The sequence below is a fragment of the Pogoniulus pusillus genome, chromosome 4 (assembly GCF_015220805.1).
Source record: "Pogoniulus pusillus isolate bPogPus1 chromosome 4, bPogPus1.pri, whole genome shotgun sequence".
NCBI classification, from domain to species: domain Eukaryota; kingdom Metazoa; phylum Chordata; class Aves; order Piciformes; family Lybiidae; genus Pogoniulus; species Pogoniulus pusillus.
Window position 1 is genome coordinate 1,068,284 of NC_087267.1, and position 17,089 is coordinate 1,085,372.

A 17,089-nucleotide genomic window follows, 5' to 3' on the forward strand; every position below is an offset into this window, starting at 1 on the left:
TGGAGCAAAGCTGGAGATGGGTAGGTTCAGGCTGGCCATGAGGAGGAAGTTGTTGAGCATGAGAGTGGTGAGAGGCTGGAATGGGTTGCCCAGGGAGCTGGTTGAGGCCCCATGGCTGGAGGTGTTTGAGGCCAGGCTGGCTGAGGCTGTGTGCAGCCTGCTCTAGGGTAGGGTGTCCCTGGGCATGGCAGGGGAGGTTGGAACTGGCTGATCCTTGTGGTCCCTTCCAACCCTGACTGATTCTGTGATTCTCTTCTACCTTCCAAGCTCTTGCAAAACTCCTCCCTGCCCTGTGAACATCAACTTCAAGCTTTCCTCACCACAGTTCTAAGAAAGCCACTCTAGTCCAAAGTCTACCACCTATCAGCTGAGGCAATTAAGTGCTGTTGTCAATATTAAAACTCCTGCTCTGTCACACATTGAAAAGTTAGCTCTCTGCAGGAAAAGGATGTCACAGCACACATGCATCCAGCCCTCCTCCCTGCATTCACACCCTGCACACTGACTGCTACGCTGGCAGAGTTGGCAGGCATCAGGACCATGCCAGTACCAATACTGCCTCCCTAAGTGTGGCAGTAACAGATTAATCACCTGGAGCCATCCAGACCATTGTGCCTCCATTATCACACCCAAACAAACAGGGGTTTGGCTATGTCAGGGATTGTGCTGGCATGGGTGCACCAAACTTTGCAGATACAAATCACCAGCAGTATCCTGTCTCATAACTAAGAGGATCTTAGCAAAGTAATTGGTTATGCTAATCACCACCTGATAATTCATGCACAGAAGATTATAGAATCAACCAGGTTGGAAGGGACCTCCAAGATCATCCAGGCCAACCTAGCACCCAGCCCTAGCCAGTCAACCAGACCATGGCACTAAGTGCCTCAGCCAGGCTTGGCTTCAACACCTCCAGGCACAGTGACTCCACCACCTCCCTGGGCAGCCCATTCCAATGCCAATCACTCTCTCTGCCAACAACTTCCTCCTAACATCCAGCCTAGACCTCCCCTGCCACAACTTGAGACTGTGTCCCCTTGTTCTGTTGCTGGGTGTCTGGCAGCAGAGCTCAACCCCACCTGGCTACAGCCTCCCTTCAGGTAGCTGCAGACAGCAATGAGCTCTGCCCTGAGCCTCCTCTTCTCTAGGCTAAACACCCCCAGCTCCCTCAGCCTCTCCTCACAGTGTTTGTGTCCCAGGCCCTTCACCAGCCTTGTTGCCCTTCTCTGGACACCTTCCAGCACCTCACCTTACGTGACATTAGCAGTGTTTGACCCAAACCTGACTTCAAATTCCCAGTCTTTGCTCACCTCCTCATGCCTATCCCCAGCAGCAGGAAGAGAAAGAAAGACTGGACAGCAGTCACCAAACGTTGTAGAGTAGACAGAAACATCAACAAAGCAAAGAGCACAGCAAAGATCACCACAGAGAAAGGAACCTTTTGAACTCTTACCCTTTGGCAGTCATTCTTAGGCCTCGATGTTACTTCACCAGGAAGCTTTCTGCCTCCTCTGCTGAACACCTGCTCCCAGTGCACGGGAAGGGAAGCCAGCCTAAACCCCGTGCGTGCTCTGCACCCCTCTGTCACAACACAACTGCTTCCTTTTTACAGATCCAGGAGGGGCTTGGGGACCAAGTGAAACTGCACTGCCTGTACATTAGCACCAACAGCGGCTCAGAACTTTCCCCTTTTGGTTCTGTGCTGCTTCTGACTGATGCTCCTCCTCATCTTGGAAAACTCCACTTCTTTTTTCCCCAAACACTACACAGGACCTAAGTGCACAGAAAACAAAAAGCAGGCAGACCAAATAATTTTAAAGTCTAATTGTTGTCAAGAATATAGGTACCTAGGAAGATGTGCTGGGCTTACCAACTGTATTATTAATCATAGAATCACAGAATTGTCAGGGCTGGAAAGAATCCATCTAGCTCCAATCCCTCTACCATGGGCAGGGACACCTCCCACCACATCAGGTTGACCACAGCCACCTGTGTCAGTGTCTCACTACCCTCACAGTGAAGAACTTCCTAACATCCAATCTGAAATGACCCATCTCCAGCTTTGCTCCATTCCCTCAGTCCTATCACTCCCTGACAGCCTAAAAAGTCCCTCCTCAGATTTCTTGTAGTCCCCTTCAGATACTGGAAGGTCACAATAAGGTCATCTCAGAGCCTTCTCCACTCCAGCCTGCACAGCCCCAGCTCTCACAGTCTGTCTCCATAGCAGAGCAGCTGCAGCCCTCTGATCGTCCTCATGGCCCCTCTCTGGACACTCTCCAGCATCTCCACATCCTTCTTGCCCCAGGGGCTCCAGAACTGGATGCAGTACTCCAGGTGGGGTCTCACCAGAGCACAGCAGAGGGGGAGAATCCTTTCCCTCACCCTGCTGCTCACACTTCTCCTGCTGCAGCCCAGGCTCTGGTTGGCTTTCTGGGCTGCAAGTGCACACTGCTGGCTCCTGTTGAGCTTCTCCTCCAGCAGCACCCCCAGGTCCCTCCCCTCTTAGTAAAATAGAAAAATAAACTGCTGGCTAGCAGCAGATTTCAGAAGTACAGAAGATGTTTCTGTTTCCATGAGCACAAGATGAAGAACAATCAGAAAGCTCACTTCTTCAGCAGCAGCAGTGCTTTCAAGCATAACTTTTAATAAGACATGCAAGAAAAATTATGACAAAGCCAATCCCTTAAAATCAACAACATTCAACCATAAGAAGGGATACAAAAGCAGAAGAAAAGATAAATGTTGTGTGGTTTTCCTCTGCTCCACACTAGTTTTAAGGAACTGTGCTGGATTTCATTTCCAATTTAAGTCAGCTCAGCTGCAAAGCTCCACAGCAAAGAGATGGATTGTTTCATGCACAGAGTGTCTCTCTCATCCAGCAAGGAGCCCCCAAAGGCTTCTTGCTGCAGTTACTGAGTCCCCCTCAGTCAAACACCCTTACTGCATCACAACAGCATGCCTCACCTGGCACGGACATTAACCACTGACACAGGCTTCACCTGGCGTCCTGCACCATTAACTCCTCCCTCAGCTTTTCTCAAGGACTCACAGAGGAACTTCTGCACCAAGTTGAATTTGGAAGACAGAGAGATCCCCTAACCTAATCCATGTTCTTGGAAACTGGAAATCTTTCTTGCTTGATATACCAAAACTAACTTTTAATAACGAGTTGTCATGGCACTTAGACGACTTCACGGTGGAGTTAACTCAAGTGCCCACAAAAATGTACTGCTTGTACAGAGGGTGATCTTTCTTAACAGCACATGCACCACTGGCAACAGAAAGTTTCTCTGGGGCTACCAGAAACTTAGGACCTTCTGCCTACTGGACTTCTGTGATCCCAGCCTGAACAAAATGTTATTTGAAGGGAGATTAAGCTGGGGAGGGGCCTAGAGCACAGCCCTGTGAGGAGAGGCTGAGGGAGCTGGGGGTGTGCAGCCTGCAGAAGAGGAGGCTCAGGGCAGACCTCATTGCTGTCTGCAGCTACCTGAAGGGAGGCTGTAGCCAGGTGGGGTTGGGCTCTGCTGCCAGGCACCCAGCAACAGAACAAGGGGACACAGCCTCAAGCTGTGCCAGGGAAGGTCTAGGCTGGATGTTAGGAGGAAGTTGTATATCAGATGAACCAGGAACAGGTTTTGAGTATCTCCACAGAGGGAGACTCCACAACGCACCTGGGCAGCCTGGTCCAGTGTTTCACCACCCCCACAGGGAAAAATTCTTCCTCATGTTTACATGAAACTTCCTATGCCTCCTGGAACTCACCCTTTAGATACTTATAAACACTGATGAGGTCACATCACAGTCTGCTCTTCTCCAAGCTAGAGAGCCTCAGCTCCCTCAGCCTCTCCTTGTAAAAGAGATATTCCATTCCCTTTACCATCTTTGTGGGAAAAAAACCCATAGTCAGATATCATGTCCTGAACTGATCAGGCATTTAAACACCAGAATGCACACCAGTACTCAACCCCACTGTTACTTTTCATCCTAAATAAAGCTCCCATGGGGACCTTTGCTCACTATTTTTATTCCCAGCACAAAGATAAAAATGATAAGAAAAAGTTTCTCTTGACCACAGCCACAGTTTTGTACCCTGCCTCAGTCCTTGCACTTGTCCAGCTTCCACTGTGTACCAGCTGGTTCAGAACCAGCATCCCAGGAGGATCTTAGAAACATGGAATTGACCAGGTTGGAAGAGACCTCCAAGATCATCCACTCCAGCCTAACAACTAACCCTTCTACACAACCAGAACATGGCACTAAGTGCCTCAGCCAGCCTTTGCTTGAACACCTCCAGGCGCGGCCACTCCACCACCTCCCTGGGCAGCCCATTCCAGTGCCAATCACTCTCTCTGACAACAACTTCCTCCTCACATCCAGCCTAGACCTCCCCCAGCACAACTTGAGGCTGTGTCCCCTCCTTCTGTTGCTGCTTGCCTGGGAGAAGAGACCAACCCCAGCTGGCTACAGCCTCCCTTCAGGGAGCTGCAGACAGCAATGAGCTCTGCCCTGAGCCTCCTCTGCTGCAGGCTGCACACCCCCAGCTCCCTCAGCCTCTCCTCACAGGGCTCTGCTCCAGGCCCCTCCCCAGCCTTGCTGCCCTTCTCTGGACACCTTCCAGCACCTCAACATCTCTCTTGAATTGAGGAGCCCAGAACTGGACACAGGGCTCAAGGTGTGGCCTGAGCAGTGCTGAGCACAGGGGCAGAATAACCTCCCTTGTCCTGCTGGCCACACTGCTCCTGAGCCAGCCCAGGATGCCATTGGCTCTCCTGCCCACCTGGGCACACTGCTGGCTCATCTTCAGCTACTCTCTACCAGCACCCCCAGCTCCCTCTCTGCCTGGCTGCTCTCAGCCACTCTGTCTCCAGCCTGTAGTGCTGCTTGTCCTATCCTAGGGCACAACTGAGCAGAGCCTGTCCCCTCCCTCCTTCTATGAAGAAAGACAAACTCATCAAGACCTGTTTCTGAAGAATAAAAAACATTCTGAAAGCCAAACTAATCAGCATCTCTGCAGTTTTGTTCTGATGTTGTCAAAGGATTTATCAAAAATAATGTTTTCCATCAGATATTTATGTGGGCAGCCAAAACAGGAAAAACATACTGCAAACAGCTATCCAACAGGTGCAAAACTCCAGCCTGAACATGGAATTGTGACATAAAATTGTCAAGTTTGAGACTGTGCAGCAATGACAGAAAGTCTCTGATTTTAATATAACATCAGAATAAAACCAGAACAGAGGTTTAAAGATCCTGAATACTACACAAGAAGTCAGTGTGGTTAGTGAACGGGTTATCCAAGACAAAACACACACTTTGCAGAACGGTTTAGGATGGAAAGGACCTCAAGGGTCATCCAGTTCCAAACCGTGTCATAGGCAGGGACACCTCCCACTAGAAAACCTCACTCAAGGACTCATCCAACCTCCCTGGCCTTGAACACCTTCAGGGTGGGAGCAGCCACAACCTCCCTGGGCACCCTGTGCCAGTGTTTCACCTTCCTAACATCCAGTCTAAATCTCCCCTCTGCCAGTTCAAACCCATTCCCCCTCATCGTGTAATTACCAGACCTTGTCAATAGTCCCTCCCCAGCCTTCCTGCAGCCCCCTTCAGATACTGGAAGGCAGAGCTGCACAGCCCCAACTCTCTCAGCCTGTCCTCATAGCAGAGCTGCTGCAGCCCTCTCAGCATCTTGGTGGCCTCCTCTGGACTGGCTCCAGCAGTTCCATGTCCTTCTTGTGCTGGGGGCTGCAGAACTGCCCCCAGGACTGCAGGTGGGGTCTGAGGAGAGCAGAGCCAAGGGGCAGAATCCCCTCCCTTGCCCTGCTGCCCACACTGCTCTTGCTGCAGCCCAGCACAGGGTTGTGTCTGGGCTGCACTCACACTGCAGGCTCCTGTTGAGATCTGCATCACCCCAGACCCCCAGGGCCTGTTCCTCAGGGCTGCTCTCAGCCATTCCCCATCCAGCCTGGAGCTGTGCTTGGGATTGCACCTACCCAGGTGCAGGACCTTACACCTGGCCTCGTTGAATGTGATGAGGTTGGCCTGGGCACAGCTCTGCAGCCTGCCCAGGTCCCTCTGAATGGCAGCCCTGCCCTTGAGTAAATCGACTGTGCCACACAGCTTGGTGCCATCTGCAAACTTGCTGAGGGTGCACTGATTCCTCTGTCTGTATCACTGACAAAGATGTTAAACACCTCATCAGATTCACACCTCAGCAACACAAACCCACTGGACTGAGGAACTACAGCTAAGACACCAGGTACCCAGATACAGATCTAATTGCCACAGGTCATATTAACTCTGCTGCAGCATACAAAGACACACAGTACATCTTCTGCTCATCCTCCTGTGCAGGTTGTGCCTGTGCCTACCTAGAAACACTTACAGCATTTACTGCTTTACTAAACAGATTGTTTAGTATGTGTACTTACATGAAACCAAAGCATTCACATTCTTCTACCATGCACTTAAATATGGTATAAAGTAAAACACATGCCTCAAAATCCATCTAAAAATCAGTTTCAGGCTGTGACCAAAGAAAAGAAGAAGTTCCTGTATCTCTTTTAGTCATTTACTGTGACTTCTCACAGGGCACAGACCCTCCCATAAATATAGCCCCCTGTTACTGTGCATGTTATTTGCACAGAGAAAACATCTCCAATTCTTCAAATGAACCATTCAAGGTTTTAAAACTCAATATCAACTCTAAACACTGCTCCAGTTCTGATACCCTCTTCTAGCCGAGACGGTTGGTTGGTAGTGATTTGTCAGATAAGTTACACAATACTGTTTCTGCTTCCTGATTAGATAAGCAGATGAGTTGCTGTGTTTTTCCCCCCCCTCACACAACTATTAATGTATAAAAGTTTTTGTTTCCCAGGAGCACTCACAACTTGGTAATCCCTTCCCCACAGATCTACACGCCCGTGAAAGCCCAACCGTGGGCACACTGCGATCGCTAAAGGGCCACAGAGAGGAAGCAGCAGCAAGCAAAAAGCAACCCTGCCAACAAAACTGAGCAAACGTTCAGGAAGTTTCTCTCTCTCTCTGTCACCTGCACACACACTGTACGCTAGGGGAAAGCAGTCAGCAGGATTTCTGCACCTTTATCTGTGCCCCAAAGATGGGGTGCAGGGAGCACCTGGCCTGGGTGCATCTCTGGCACGGCAGAAACGATCAGCATGGCCAGACTCTGACCCCTCTGCCCAAGTATGTGCTAATGAGCATCGACTGCTTCGGCAGGCAGATCTTTGGCAGTTTCTCCACACAACCACCCGGGAATGCTGCCTCCCAGGTCCTCCCCTGAGTCAACAGGAGGAGGAAAAGCAGCCCATCACTCCAAACACACCTAGTACACAGCCAAGAGAGGCTAGCAGTGAGGGATGAAGCTAGCTGTAAGCACTCTGGGACATAGCTTTTCTCCACAAATCCAAACACTCTGTTGTGGTCTGGAGACCACCATCCTCCCACCCCTTCCCCCCACCATGTTCTCCACACAGAGTTTCACTAGCTCAAGAAGGTGCCTTTGTTAACTGCTGAGAAGGGAACAGCCATGTAAATCTGGCCATACCAACTACCCTTTGACAAATAATGCCACAACTAAAGTGAGATCAGATCTTCTACTATCAAAAAGCACAGTAACTTTTGGTGCTGTCCATCTGCCACCATCTCCTAGTTGCCTCATGTAAGCCTGATTTTTCTAGGACCCTGGCTATTATCTCCTGGCACCACAAAGGACACATGAAGGCCTATCCAAACAGATGAGATTGCAAAGGAAAACGGGCTGGGTTTGGTGCTACACCCACCTCAACCACAAGCCTTGTTTATGAACAAAGCAGGCAAGAAAAGCCAACAGGTCACGTGGCAGATGTGTGCAAGAGCAGGATGAGTGCACAGCAATCCCTGCAAGTACATGAGCAATGGTTTCTGCAGACCAGCCTAACCCTTGACATTTTTCCCTGCCTCTCTTAGTAGGGATTAGTGAGGCTCAAGGAAGTGCTCCAACATCCAGAGCAGGTGTGGTGAAAACACCTGCATTAACAGACTGCTTCAGTGACTACAGGGGAAATATTTCAACACATACTAATTCAGGCAAACTTTGTGAAAGTCCTTTCTAAGCAATGTAACACATATTACTATTGGGAAGCAGTAAAATCCCCCAAGGTTTTCCTTTCCTAAATGTAACAGTCAGGTTTGGCTTTCCAAGCTCTAATACAGCTTGAAAAGCTACTAAGTGCTTCATGCTTGTCACCATTGTGATGTCCACAATGAAATTACACTTTATTTGACAACACTTTTTCTGGACAAGGAGTTTAAATAGGGCTCCTCTGATGGAGTCTCTAACCTCCCCCCAAACAAACAATGAGATAATAGAGTGTATAATCTAAACTGAACTGTTCTAAGAAACAACTGCATACTAAGCATGACTAGGAAATACAATTACAAAGTCAACCAGGTTGGAAGAGACCTCCAAGATCATCCAGTCCAACCTAGCACCCAGCCCTAGCCAAGCAACCAGACCATGGCACTAAGTGCCTCAGCCAGGCTTGGCTTCAGCACCTCCAGGGACAGTAACACCACGACCTCCCTGGGCAGCCCATTCCAATGCCAATCACTCTCTCTGCCAACAACTTCCTCCTAACATCCAGCCTAGACCTGCCCTGGCACAACTTGAGACTGTGTCCCCTTGTTCTGTTGCTGCTTGCCTGGCAGCAGAGCCCAACCCCACCTGGCTACAGCCTCCCTTCAGGTAGCTGCAGACAGCAGTGAGCTCTGCCCTGAGCCTCCTCTGCTGCAGGCTGCACACCCCCAGCTCCCTCAGCCTCTCCTCACAGGGCTCTGCTCCAGGCCCCTCACCAGCTTTGTCGCCCTTCTCTGGACACATTCCAGTATCACCAACGTAGGGATATGCTTCCATCTTTGTATCTCAAGTAAAATTACAAGAACTTGTGTTCAAGGATTTCTAGGCACAAAACATCTGATCTCAACAAATTAAGCTCCTTAGGAAGGCCAGGCTCCAGTAGTAAGATTTTTGTGTGATGGTTTTTGAATCAAACATACACTCAATACTACTGAGAGATATGTAAACTGTTCTGAGCCTGGGACCTTTTACCTGGAAACCTCAGTTCTGTCTCTAACTTATTCTTATTTCGTACAGAATCATAGAATGGCTCAGGTTGGAAGGTCATTCTCAAGTACGTGCACACGAAGTCAAAGAGGTCTGCTAAGAGAATTCAGAGATTCAGCTTTTCCACAGCTGTGGAGAAGCCACAGAGATCACAGAATGGTTTAGGCTGGAAGGGACCACAAACATCATCTAGTTCCAATCTCCTGCCATAGGCAGGGACACCTTCCACTAGAGCAGGTCACTCAAGGCCTCCTCCAATCTGGCCTTGAACACCTCCAAGGAGGGAGCAGCCACAACCTCCCTGGGCAACCTGTGCCAGTGTCTCACCACCCTCACTGCAAACAACTTCTTCCTAACATCTACTTTAAATCTCCCCTCTGCCAGTTCAAACCCATTCCTCCTCATCCTGTCATTACAAGACCTTGTCAATAGTCCCTCCTCAGCCTTCCTGTAGGAACCGTTCAGAGACTGGAAGGCCACTACAAGGTCTCCTTGAAGCCTTCTCTTCTCCAGGCTGAAGACCCCCAACTCTCATAGCCTGTCTTTTCAGGAGAGGTGCTCCAGCCCTCTGAGCATCCTCATGGCCTACTCTGGACTTGCTCCAAGAGGGGTTCAGGCACATAAGTATCAAGACAGGAACAAAATCAAGCCTGCCATCTCTCTAAAGGTCTTCCAAATGGGACGTTCTATGTCATTGTAATTTTACTTGACGTGTACTCCATGCAATGTTGTAGTTTGTCACACAGACCTATGTCACTGATTAATTCATTCTTTTTTCCAGAGCTTGTTGAGGAAAGCTAAGCTGCCAAGATGCTCAAAATTAAGGGCATGTCTCACGGCAACTGTAAGGTCATGAGAAACTTGTCATGATTTCAGAGCACACACTACGACAGCGCAGGTAACAGTGGGACTCTTCTCAGCATGAGTTAAGCCACGCTGAAGTTTCACCATGGTGAGACTGTTCCTCATGAGCTGCCTTTGCAGGACACCAAGGCTGGGCAGGTACATTGCTTTAAGAGACGAGAAACAAAGAGCTGCACTGAAGTACCAACCAAACCACCTCACCAGCTGCGCCAAGCGTTACCCCAGCACGACGCTAACGATGTGTGTCACGGGCTAAAGGTGTGAGTTTGATTTGCCTCTGCTCAACGCTGAAGTTTCTCCTCTTGCAACTGACACAACTGCGCCAGATAGCATTAGTCTGGAGCGTGTCTGTCCGTAGCTGCGGTACCGGAAAACCCAATGGGCCAAATGACCTATTAGATTTGGTCTGCACCAGTGGCACGGCTTAGCCTGACGTAACAAAGCATCAGATGTTGGCTGCTGAGCTGACTGAAAGCCACACTTGAGAGTGTGAACGAAAAGCATCTGACTTTAGCTAAAGGAATGAACTCCAAGACCGTCAGCTACCATTCCTCTGCGAGCGACCGCTTGTCGGTATAGCTGTCACAGACAACACAGTGCTTAAGCCGATCCACAGGTCCTGTGCTTATCTCCACACAGCAGCAAGTGAAAGGCTGCACCAAGGGACAGGGTCCTCAAAAAGAATCCAAAATGGCCACTGATGTGTAGTCCTCTTTTGACTTAAAATCACCTCATCTTTTGCCACGCCTGGCAGTTGCACACATACACCTGTTATAGTCGGGCTTCACAGAAGTTGATACAGTGACTGTCATCTGCATGGATCGGGCCCTGGAGCATTCGACAAGGCAAAGAGATGCACACAGTGCTAGACTACCTTGCCAAGGCCAAACCACCGTCATCCACAGCCACCAAGAGACAGACAGGTAGAGAGGTGTGCCAGCACTATCCACTTACCTTCTTTATTAAGCCTCATAACCTCCCTGCTTTTTCCACCCTCCTTTCCAGTCTCTTCTAGATCTACACCTGCAGAAGAGAAGCAGAGTCAGGAAGCGCTGAGGGCCCGGAGGTGTGCATTTATTGTTCGGCGAGGGGAGGGAGAGAGGTGAGGAGGTGAGCAGTGTTTCTACTTGCAACTGCAGCAGCACAATGGTCGGAGCATCTGCCAGAGAGCGGAACAGCCGGGCCCCCGGCGGCGGCACCCTCCAGGCCCCCGCGCAGCATCCTGCGGCCCCGCCGCGCCGCGCATCCTCCCCCTCGCCCCCTTCCCCCACCACGGCGCCGACCCAGCGGCGGAGCCCGCGCCGCGGGGCAGCGGCACGGCGCGGCGTGCGCCAGCGCCTCCCGCACACATGGCACCGGGAGCTCGGCGCGTCAGCTGAGCGCCCGGAGGGGCGGCACCTCCCGCCGAGCGGCTCGGCCCCGGGAGGCGCGGGGGGTGGGGAGCCACGGCCCTGCCGGGCCCGACCCCTGCCCCGCCGCCCGTGCGTGCGCTCCGGGGGGAGCGGCGTGCGAGCCGCGAGCCGGTCCTGCCCTTACTGTGCGGGGGGGCGGCGCCGTGCGCGTGCGGGGGGGCGGCCTCCCGCACCCAGGCGGCCCAGGGCTGGCCCAGGAACGCCTCGGGACTGGGCACGGGCCGCTCCAGCGCCGCCATGGCGCCGCGCCTGCTCCTGCCTCCTCCTGGCTTTGCCCGTTCCCTTCGGCGGCGGCGGCGGCGAGCGAGCGAGCGAGACACGGGATTCGAGAACGCCGCACGTCATCCTCGGGACGTTCCGCCGCCCACACGGGGGTAGTGTCAGCCCCTGCTCCCTATCAGATCGGGCTCCCCGCCGCCCAGCGCGCATGCCCGCGCCCCCGCGCCTGCGCGCCGCAGCTCCCGACGCCGCCGGGCCTGACGCCCGCCCCGAGCGGGGCGCCGGACCAGCTGCGCCGGGGCGCTACCCTGCTGCGCCTCCGCGCAGCGCTGCTGCCCAGCCCGACTCGACTCTGTCCGGCCCGGCCCAGTGGGGGCGCGTTCGCGCGGAGCGGAGCGGAGCGGGACCGGCGGCTGAAGAGCCTCACCGGGAGAGGCAGCCGCTGGCGCTGCGCTCCCCGCGGTTGCGCCCCCGCCTCTCGCAGCGCCCCGCAGTAAGTCCCAGGGACGCGCTCTCGGTGAATGGCCCGGGCCGCTCGGCCCAGGAACGGCCCTAGGCTGCGGTGCCGGGGCTGCCCCTCTCCTGGCTGCTCCCAGCCGCGCTCCTGTGCATCACCTGTAACCACAGCCATTTTGTCGTCCAGCCACCGCCTGATCTGTGGCTGAGCACAGGCTTAGTCTGTTTGCAGGTGATTCTCTTTGACTTCTTGTTTTGTTTTGGCGTAGGATACGGTGCAGTGGCTCTAGACTCACAGGAGCTCCTGCTGCTCTCCATACCAAGGCTGTGTCTTGCTATACACAACTCACGGGACGTACACGCTTTTCAGTTAGCTTTAAGACTCTCGGGTTTGGGGTTTTCGAGGTAAGAATAGAAAATAACACTGCAATGGATGTTTGCATACTACCTGATTTGGGTAAGGAGTTGCAGCAAAAGCCTGTTGGTCCAGCTCACACAGCTGAAGCCAAACACACCACTGGGGAAGGGCTTGGTGTCGTTTAGGCAACCTTGCATGATGCCACATGCAGCATCTTTCATACAGCTAGCCCTAGACAGCCCTATCAGGAGTGGTGGCGGTTGAAGCTTACGGTTCAACAGATACTTGGAGTGGTGGCATAGGCTTTACATGGTCCCATCCCCATTCTACCTTCCTTTCCAGTCACCTGTTGAAGGCTCTTTGTTGCTATTCACTTTTTGCTCTTTCGAACTGTGTGGGATAGCTCTGAAGCACAGTGTGGAGTTAATCTTCACTCAAGTAAAATAACACCATTTAAGGCTTGCTCAAGGGTTGGAGCAATGGACAGAGGGGAGCAGGAGAGGAGTTGCTGAAGTCAGCACTGCTGCCTGCAGAAAGGTGCACGGTACTACAGTCTACAGTGGAGCTAAGTAGATTTCTTACAAGTTCATTAAGATGTCATCTTCACAGTGCCAAAATGGGTAAAGGTTTGGGGCAAAGGACAAACACCCTTTGCCTTGCATACACTGTCAACAGATGCAGTATTAAATATAGTGTTCACACTCCCACCTCTTCCAAAAATGACCTGGAAAATACAAGTCTCATCCTAAATACGTGGGGGCAAGTCTAGAAGCTTTCATGCTGAAAGGCTTGTCCAGAGTGCCACCAGTCATGTAACATTAGCTACATGGAACTAGGGGAACTTGAAACAAGCAGAAGGCTCACTAAGGTGTGCCTCGGAAGGAAGGTAGTCAATTGCAGCAGACTTATTCGCAACCAGTGTGAAGTAGCCATAAGATATGTGACCTTAGATAACCTTATGCACAGGACTTCCAGAAGCAGGAAGGGTAGTCATGGTATAATACAAATCCCTGGCAAGACCTGTTCTGGAATATTAAGTATAGTTCCAGCCACCTCCAACAAAAAAGTGTGGAAAAGGTTATCAAAATGATCAGAGAAATAGTCTGTTACATGTCTAGCAAATGCCAGCTGAGAGTTGATATGACTGATGGATTTAATCACACAGAGACTTAATCACTGAGGAAGAAAAAATAACAGACATAGACTGCTTATGCTGAGGTTGGAAACCCTTCTCACCTATACATGAAACTCTTTGTTCAGGAATAGCATGATGGAATTCCACAGGAAAATTATAAATGGCATGAAGTTAATAGTCAACCATGTTTGGCACATGTGCTCAAGTTCACTGCGAGACAGTGAGCCATTGTCTTGACAGCAGCCAGATAATCTCATCATTAAAGAAGCTACACTGCAGAGCTTACACCATAACACTTCTGCAATTACCTAAGAGGTGTCTGGAGAGAAGATACAAAAAGAAGGATGGGTGAGCACCTAAGAAATCCCCATCAGTGAAAAATGATGTCAGATTTCAGGCAAGTATGTATGGATGAAAATCTAGCTAGTTGATTTATCACCTCTTTAACATATAGAAGCAATAATGCAATTCCTAACCATAGAACTGACAAAAAAAATAGAGGGGGGGAGGAGGGGAGGAGAGGGGGAGATAATCTTTCCAAATTTAACGTGTGGCAGTAATCTGCATGCTGCTTACCGTGACACACTGCAGAACTACAGTCTAGATTCTGGCAGAAATAGACTACAGGAAGGAAAACTAGTATGAAATCAAAGATGTACCAGTTCCTTCCGCTAAAAAGAAACAGCCCAGTGATTTGCAGTTTGAAAGAATGGTTTTCAAAGCTTTCCCGAAGGATTTCCTCCTCCCTGCCGGATGTATTCAAGAGCAAAGTTGTCATTAAACAAATGGTGCCACAATCATCAGAAGAGATGCGTCTGACTTTACAGCCATCAGCACCTTTTGTTTGGCAAGTGCAAGTTCTGCTTTGCTTACATCCGTGCCACCTCTTTCATCTGCACAAGGGAAATGAACTCCCTACCCTGAGCAAACCACAAGGCCGGAGTTGTAGGATGCAAGTCCTGAAGCTGCAGAAAATTGGACTCTGTTCTGTGCCAGGGCTCCTCCCCAAGAACACTACTATTGCTCCAGACTGGAGCCGAATCAGAGCAGTGTATGGAGCATGGACAACTGCATTACGCTCTAGAGCTGCATAGTGAAATAGGAAGAGAGCTCATCCAGCATTGTGGAAGTTCTTCCTGTGGTTGGGAATATATGCAGTTCTCTATTGTGAATGTGAAGTCAGGCTTTGGATTTACAGCAGCAAGAGCATTCAGATGATTTCTTTACATTTCCTACCATCTGCTTTTTAAAAATTTGTAGAAAGATAATTCTAGGACTTCTCTTTCAGATTTGTTTGCATTAATCAATGGATCCAAAAGGGTGGAGAGGAAAAAAAGGGAAAGGCACAGATATGGTAATAGATGACTAGTTTCCATAGGAAATGTGTAAAGAAACATGTACATGAAAGCAGAGATTAAACTTCCTCTGGTTCTTTGCCACCTGCTCACCAATACAGAAATTAAATTCTGTGACCTTGAACAAGTCACTCTGCCATGGAAAAAAGTCAGTAGGGAAAGGTACATCTTTCCCTCCCCTGTCCCTCTGGATCTTATTTTATGTCAACCACCGAGTAGAGGTTTCCTTTTACTCTGTGTATTTTTCAGAATTTAATATAATGCAGCCTTGATCTTGGTTACAGCTCCTGAATACTACAGTGATCCAATTGTAACATGGAATTAGTAAACTATAAGCAAGTTAAGGCCTTTAATTAATAAGCAGCAAGATATGCACAAAACCTTTAATCTTTCTTAATCCATATATCACAGGTCTTTGAATGAGATGATCTCCACATGCAAGCTTTCTGCTAAGTAACCAGGAGGTCAAAATTATCTGCTCCTGTATCTACTTACTGGGATTAGAATTAAAGACTTGGGTTTTAACAGGAAAAGTTAAGACATTTAGAAGAGATCCAAAACTGTGTATCAGCCTTTGGCTTACATGGTGATTAGTCCAGCATTTACCGAACTTTGGGGTTCTGATGTTAAGAGATAACAAACTAAACAAGCTGTTTTCACGTGTGACTATCGGGAACATCAAGGAGCATCATCTGTAGTCACCATGTACGAGTAAATAATGACATGATTCCATTCCAACTCTGCTATCAAGACACTGAGAAACTGATGAGTTTGCTGAAGGTGCATCTGTAGTCATGGCAACAAAAAATTGTGACCCTGTGCTTTAAATCATATATACCTGGCAATATGTGCACCAGATGGCTTTAAATGGACTACAGAAGTACTACAAAAACCCCAGCTGTATGAGGCTTCAGATTATAAACATAGGAAGTTCTTGTGGCAAAATCATTTTGACTCAAGCAGTTTGGCAAGAGATTCTTTAGTACTTCTCAGGATCCTGTTTTGCAGTGCCTTTCTGCAATTGTCGTTTATGTAGCAGCAATTATTATGTAGCATTTTTATGGTAAGCCAAGGTGTCTGCTTTGGGGGAATGCAACAGGAGATGTCTTAAAGACAGTGGGTGCTGGAGCTTGCATAAGAAAAGCAGCAACAAGCTAGTTGGCTGGCAGTCAGAGAAGTACAAAACCTTCACTCTTCCAGCGTTTTGAGAAGTGTAAAACTAATTTATTTGTTGACTCGTGTGCACATTATTTTGATAGTGGTTTTTGTTTTACCCTCTTGCTAATTTTAACTTGTAGATTATCCATCTGTAATCTTTCCTTCCACAGTGGATAACTGAAATTTCCATCCAATGCTACCTCTGCACCGCAGGGGAGAAGATGCTGGGGAAGTTCATATTGAGAAGATGCAAAGCCCACCAGATAGACGGAGTCCTGCCTTTCCCTGGTGAAATTGATCCTGAAAGGCTATTTTATTTAATACTCTCTAACAACCTAACCTGCTGTATAATAGAGTAGCTAAATTCATTAAGTATAACAGATACTTTAAAAGTCCTGCATCTGTGCATACAGGATGATCATCCAAACAGCAAGACAAATATAAAAGCTGCTATGAGGCAGTCTCCTTAGAGCCACATGGGTCAGAAATGTGGTCCCTGTGCTATTTCTTACCTCTTTACAATTTCAGAAGGTGTCTCACACAGCATGTCAGTGGCATCATAAAAGACTTGAGCTAGAAAACTATTAAATAGACACTTGCAGAGGAGAAATCTATTTTAGTGTCCTCTGAAATAACACAAGGAAAGAAGTCTAAATTAAGCCTTTAGTTCCATCTTAGCCAGAGAAGCCAGCACTTTAAAAGGCAACAGAAAATGGAGAACTGAAAACTAAATTCAAAGGGAGATACTCTTGTATCCCAATCAAAACATAACTTCTCAAAACAAGAGTTGCAAATTCCTTCACTCAAAACAATGCTTGAAGAACTACAGTAGCACTGATCAGATGGAACAGTAAATCTAAAGAGAGGTCACACTGCACAGATCGAGGAAGAAAAGATGCACAGTGAGGTAACTTAGTACAGTGAAAGCTGGAAAGTTTAAGAGAAAAAAGTGCTACCAAAAAAAGGCCATGGGTCAGAGGTGGGAAACAACAGTGACTATGTATT

At 49.3% G+C, this 17,089-nt stretch overlaps 1 protein-coding gene across 6 annotated transcripts in view; it reads right to left on the reverse strand.

Moving 5' to 3' along the window:
- ATXN7L1 (ataxin 7 like 1) overlaps positions 1 to 11,801 on the reverse strand; it is a 78,088-nt gene extending 66,287 nt beyond the window's left edge. For 2 of the 6 annotated variants that reach the window (XM_064141807.1, XM_064141791.1), the window contains exons 1-2: positions 11,577 to 11,801; positions 10,946 to 11,014 (exon numbers count right to left, since the gene is read on the reverse strand). In XM_064141807.1, coding sequence (XP_063997877.1) covers positions 10,946 to 11,014; positions 11,577 to 11,748 — 241 coding nt within the window. In that variant the 5' untranslated portion in view covers positions 11,749 to 11,801. Of the gene's footprint in view, positions 1 to 10,945; positions 11,015 to 11,118; positions 11,137 to 11,527 lie in introns of those variants that run through there. The other 4 variants (XM_064141801.1, XM_064141810.1, XM_064141851.1 and 1 more) reach the window with 3 other exon arrangements.
- Positions 11,802 to 17,089: the final 5,288 nt, after the last annotated feature.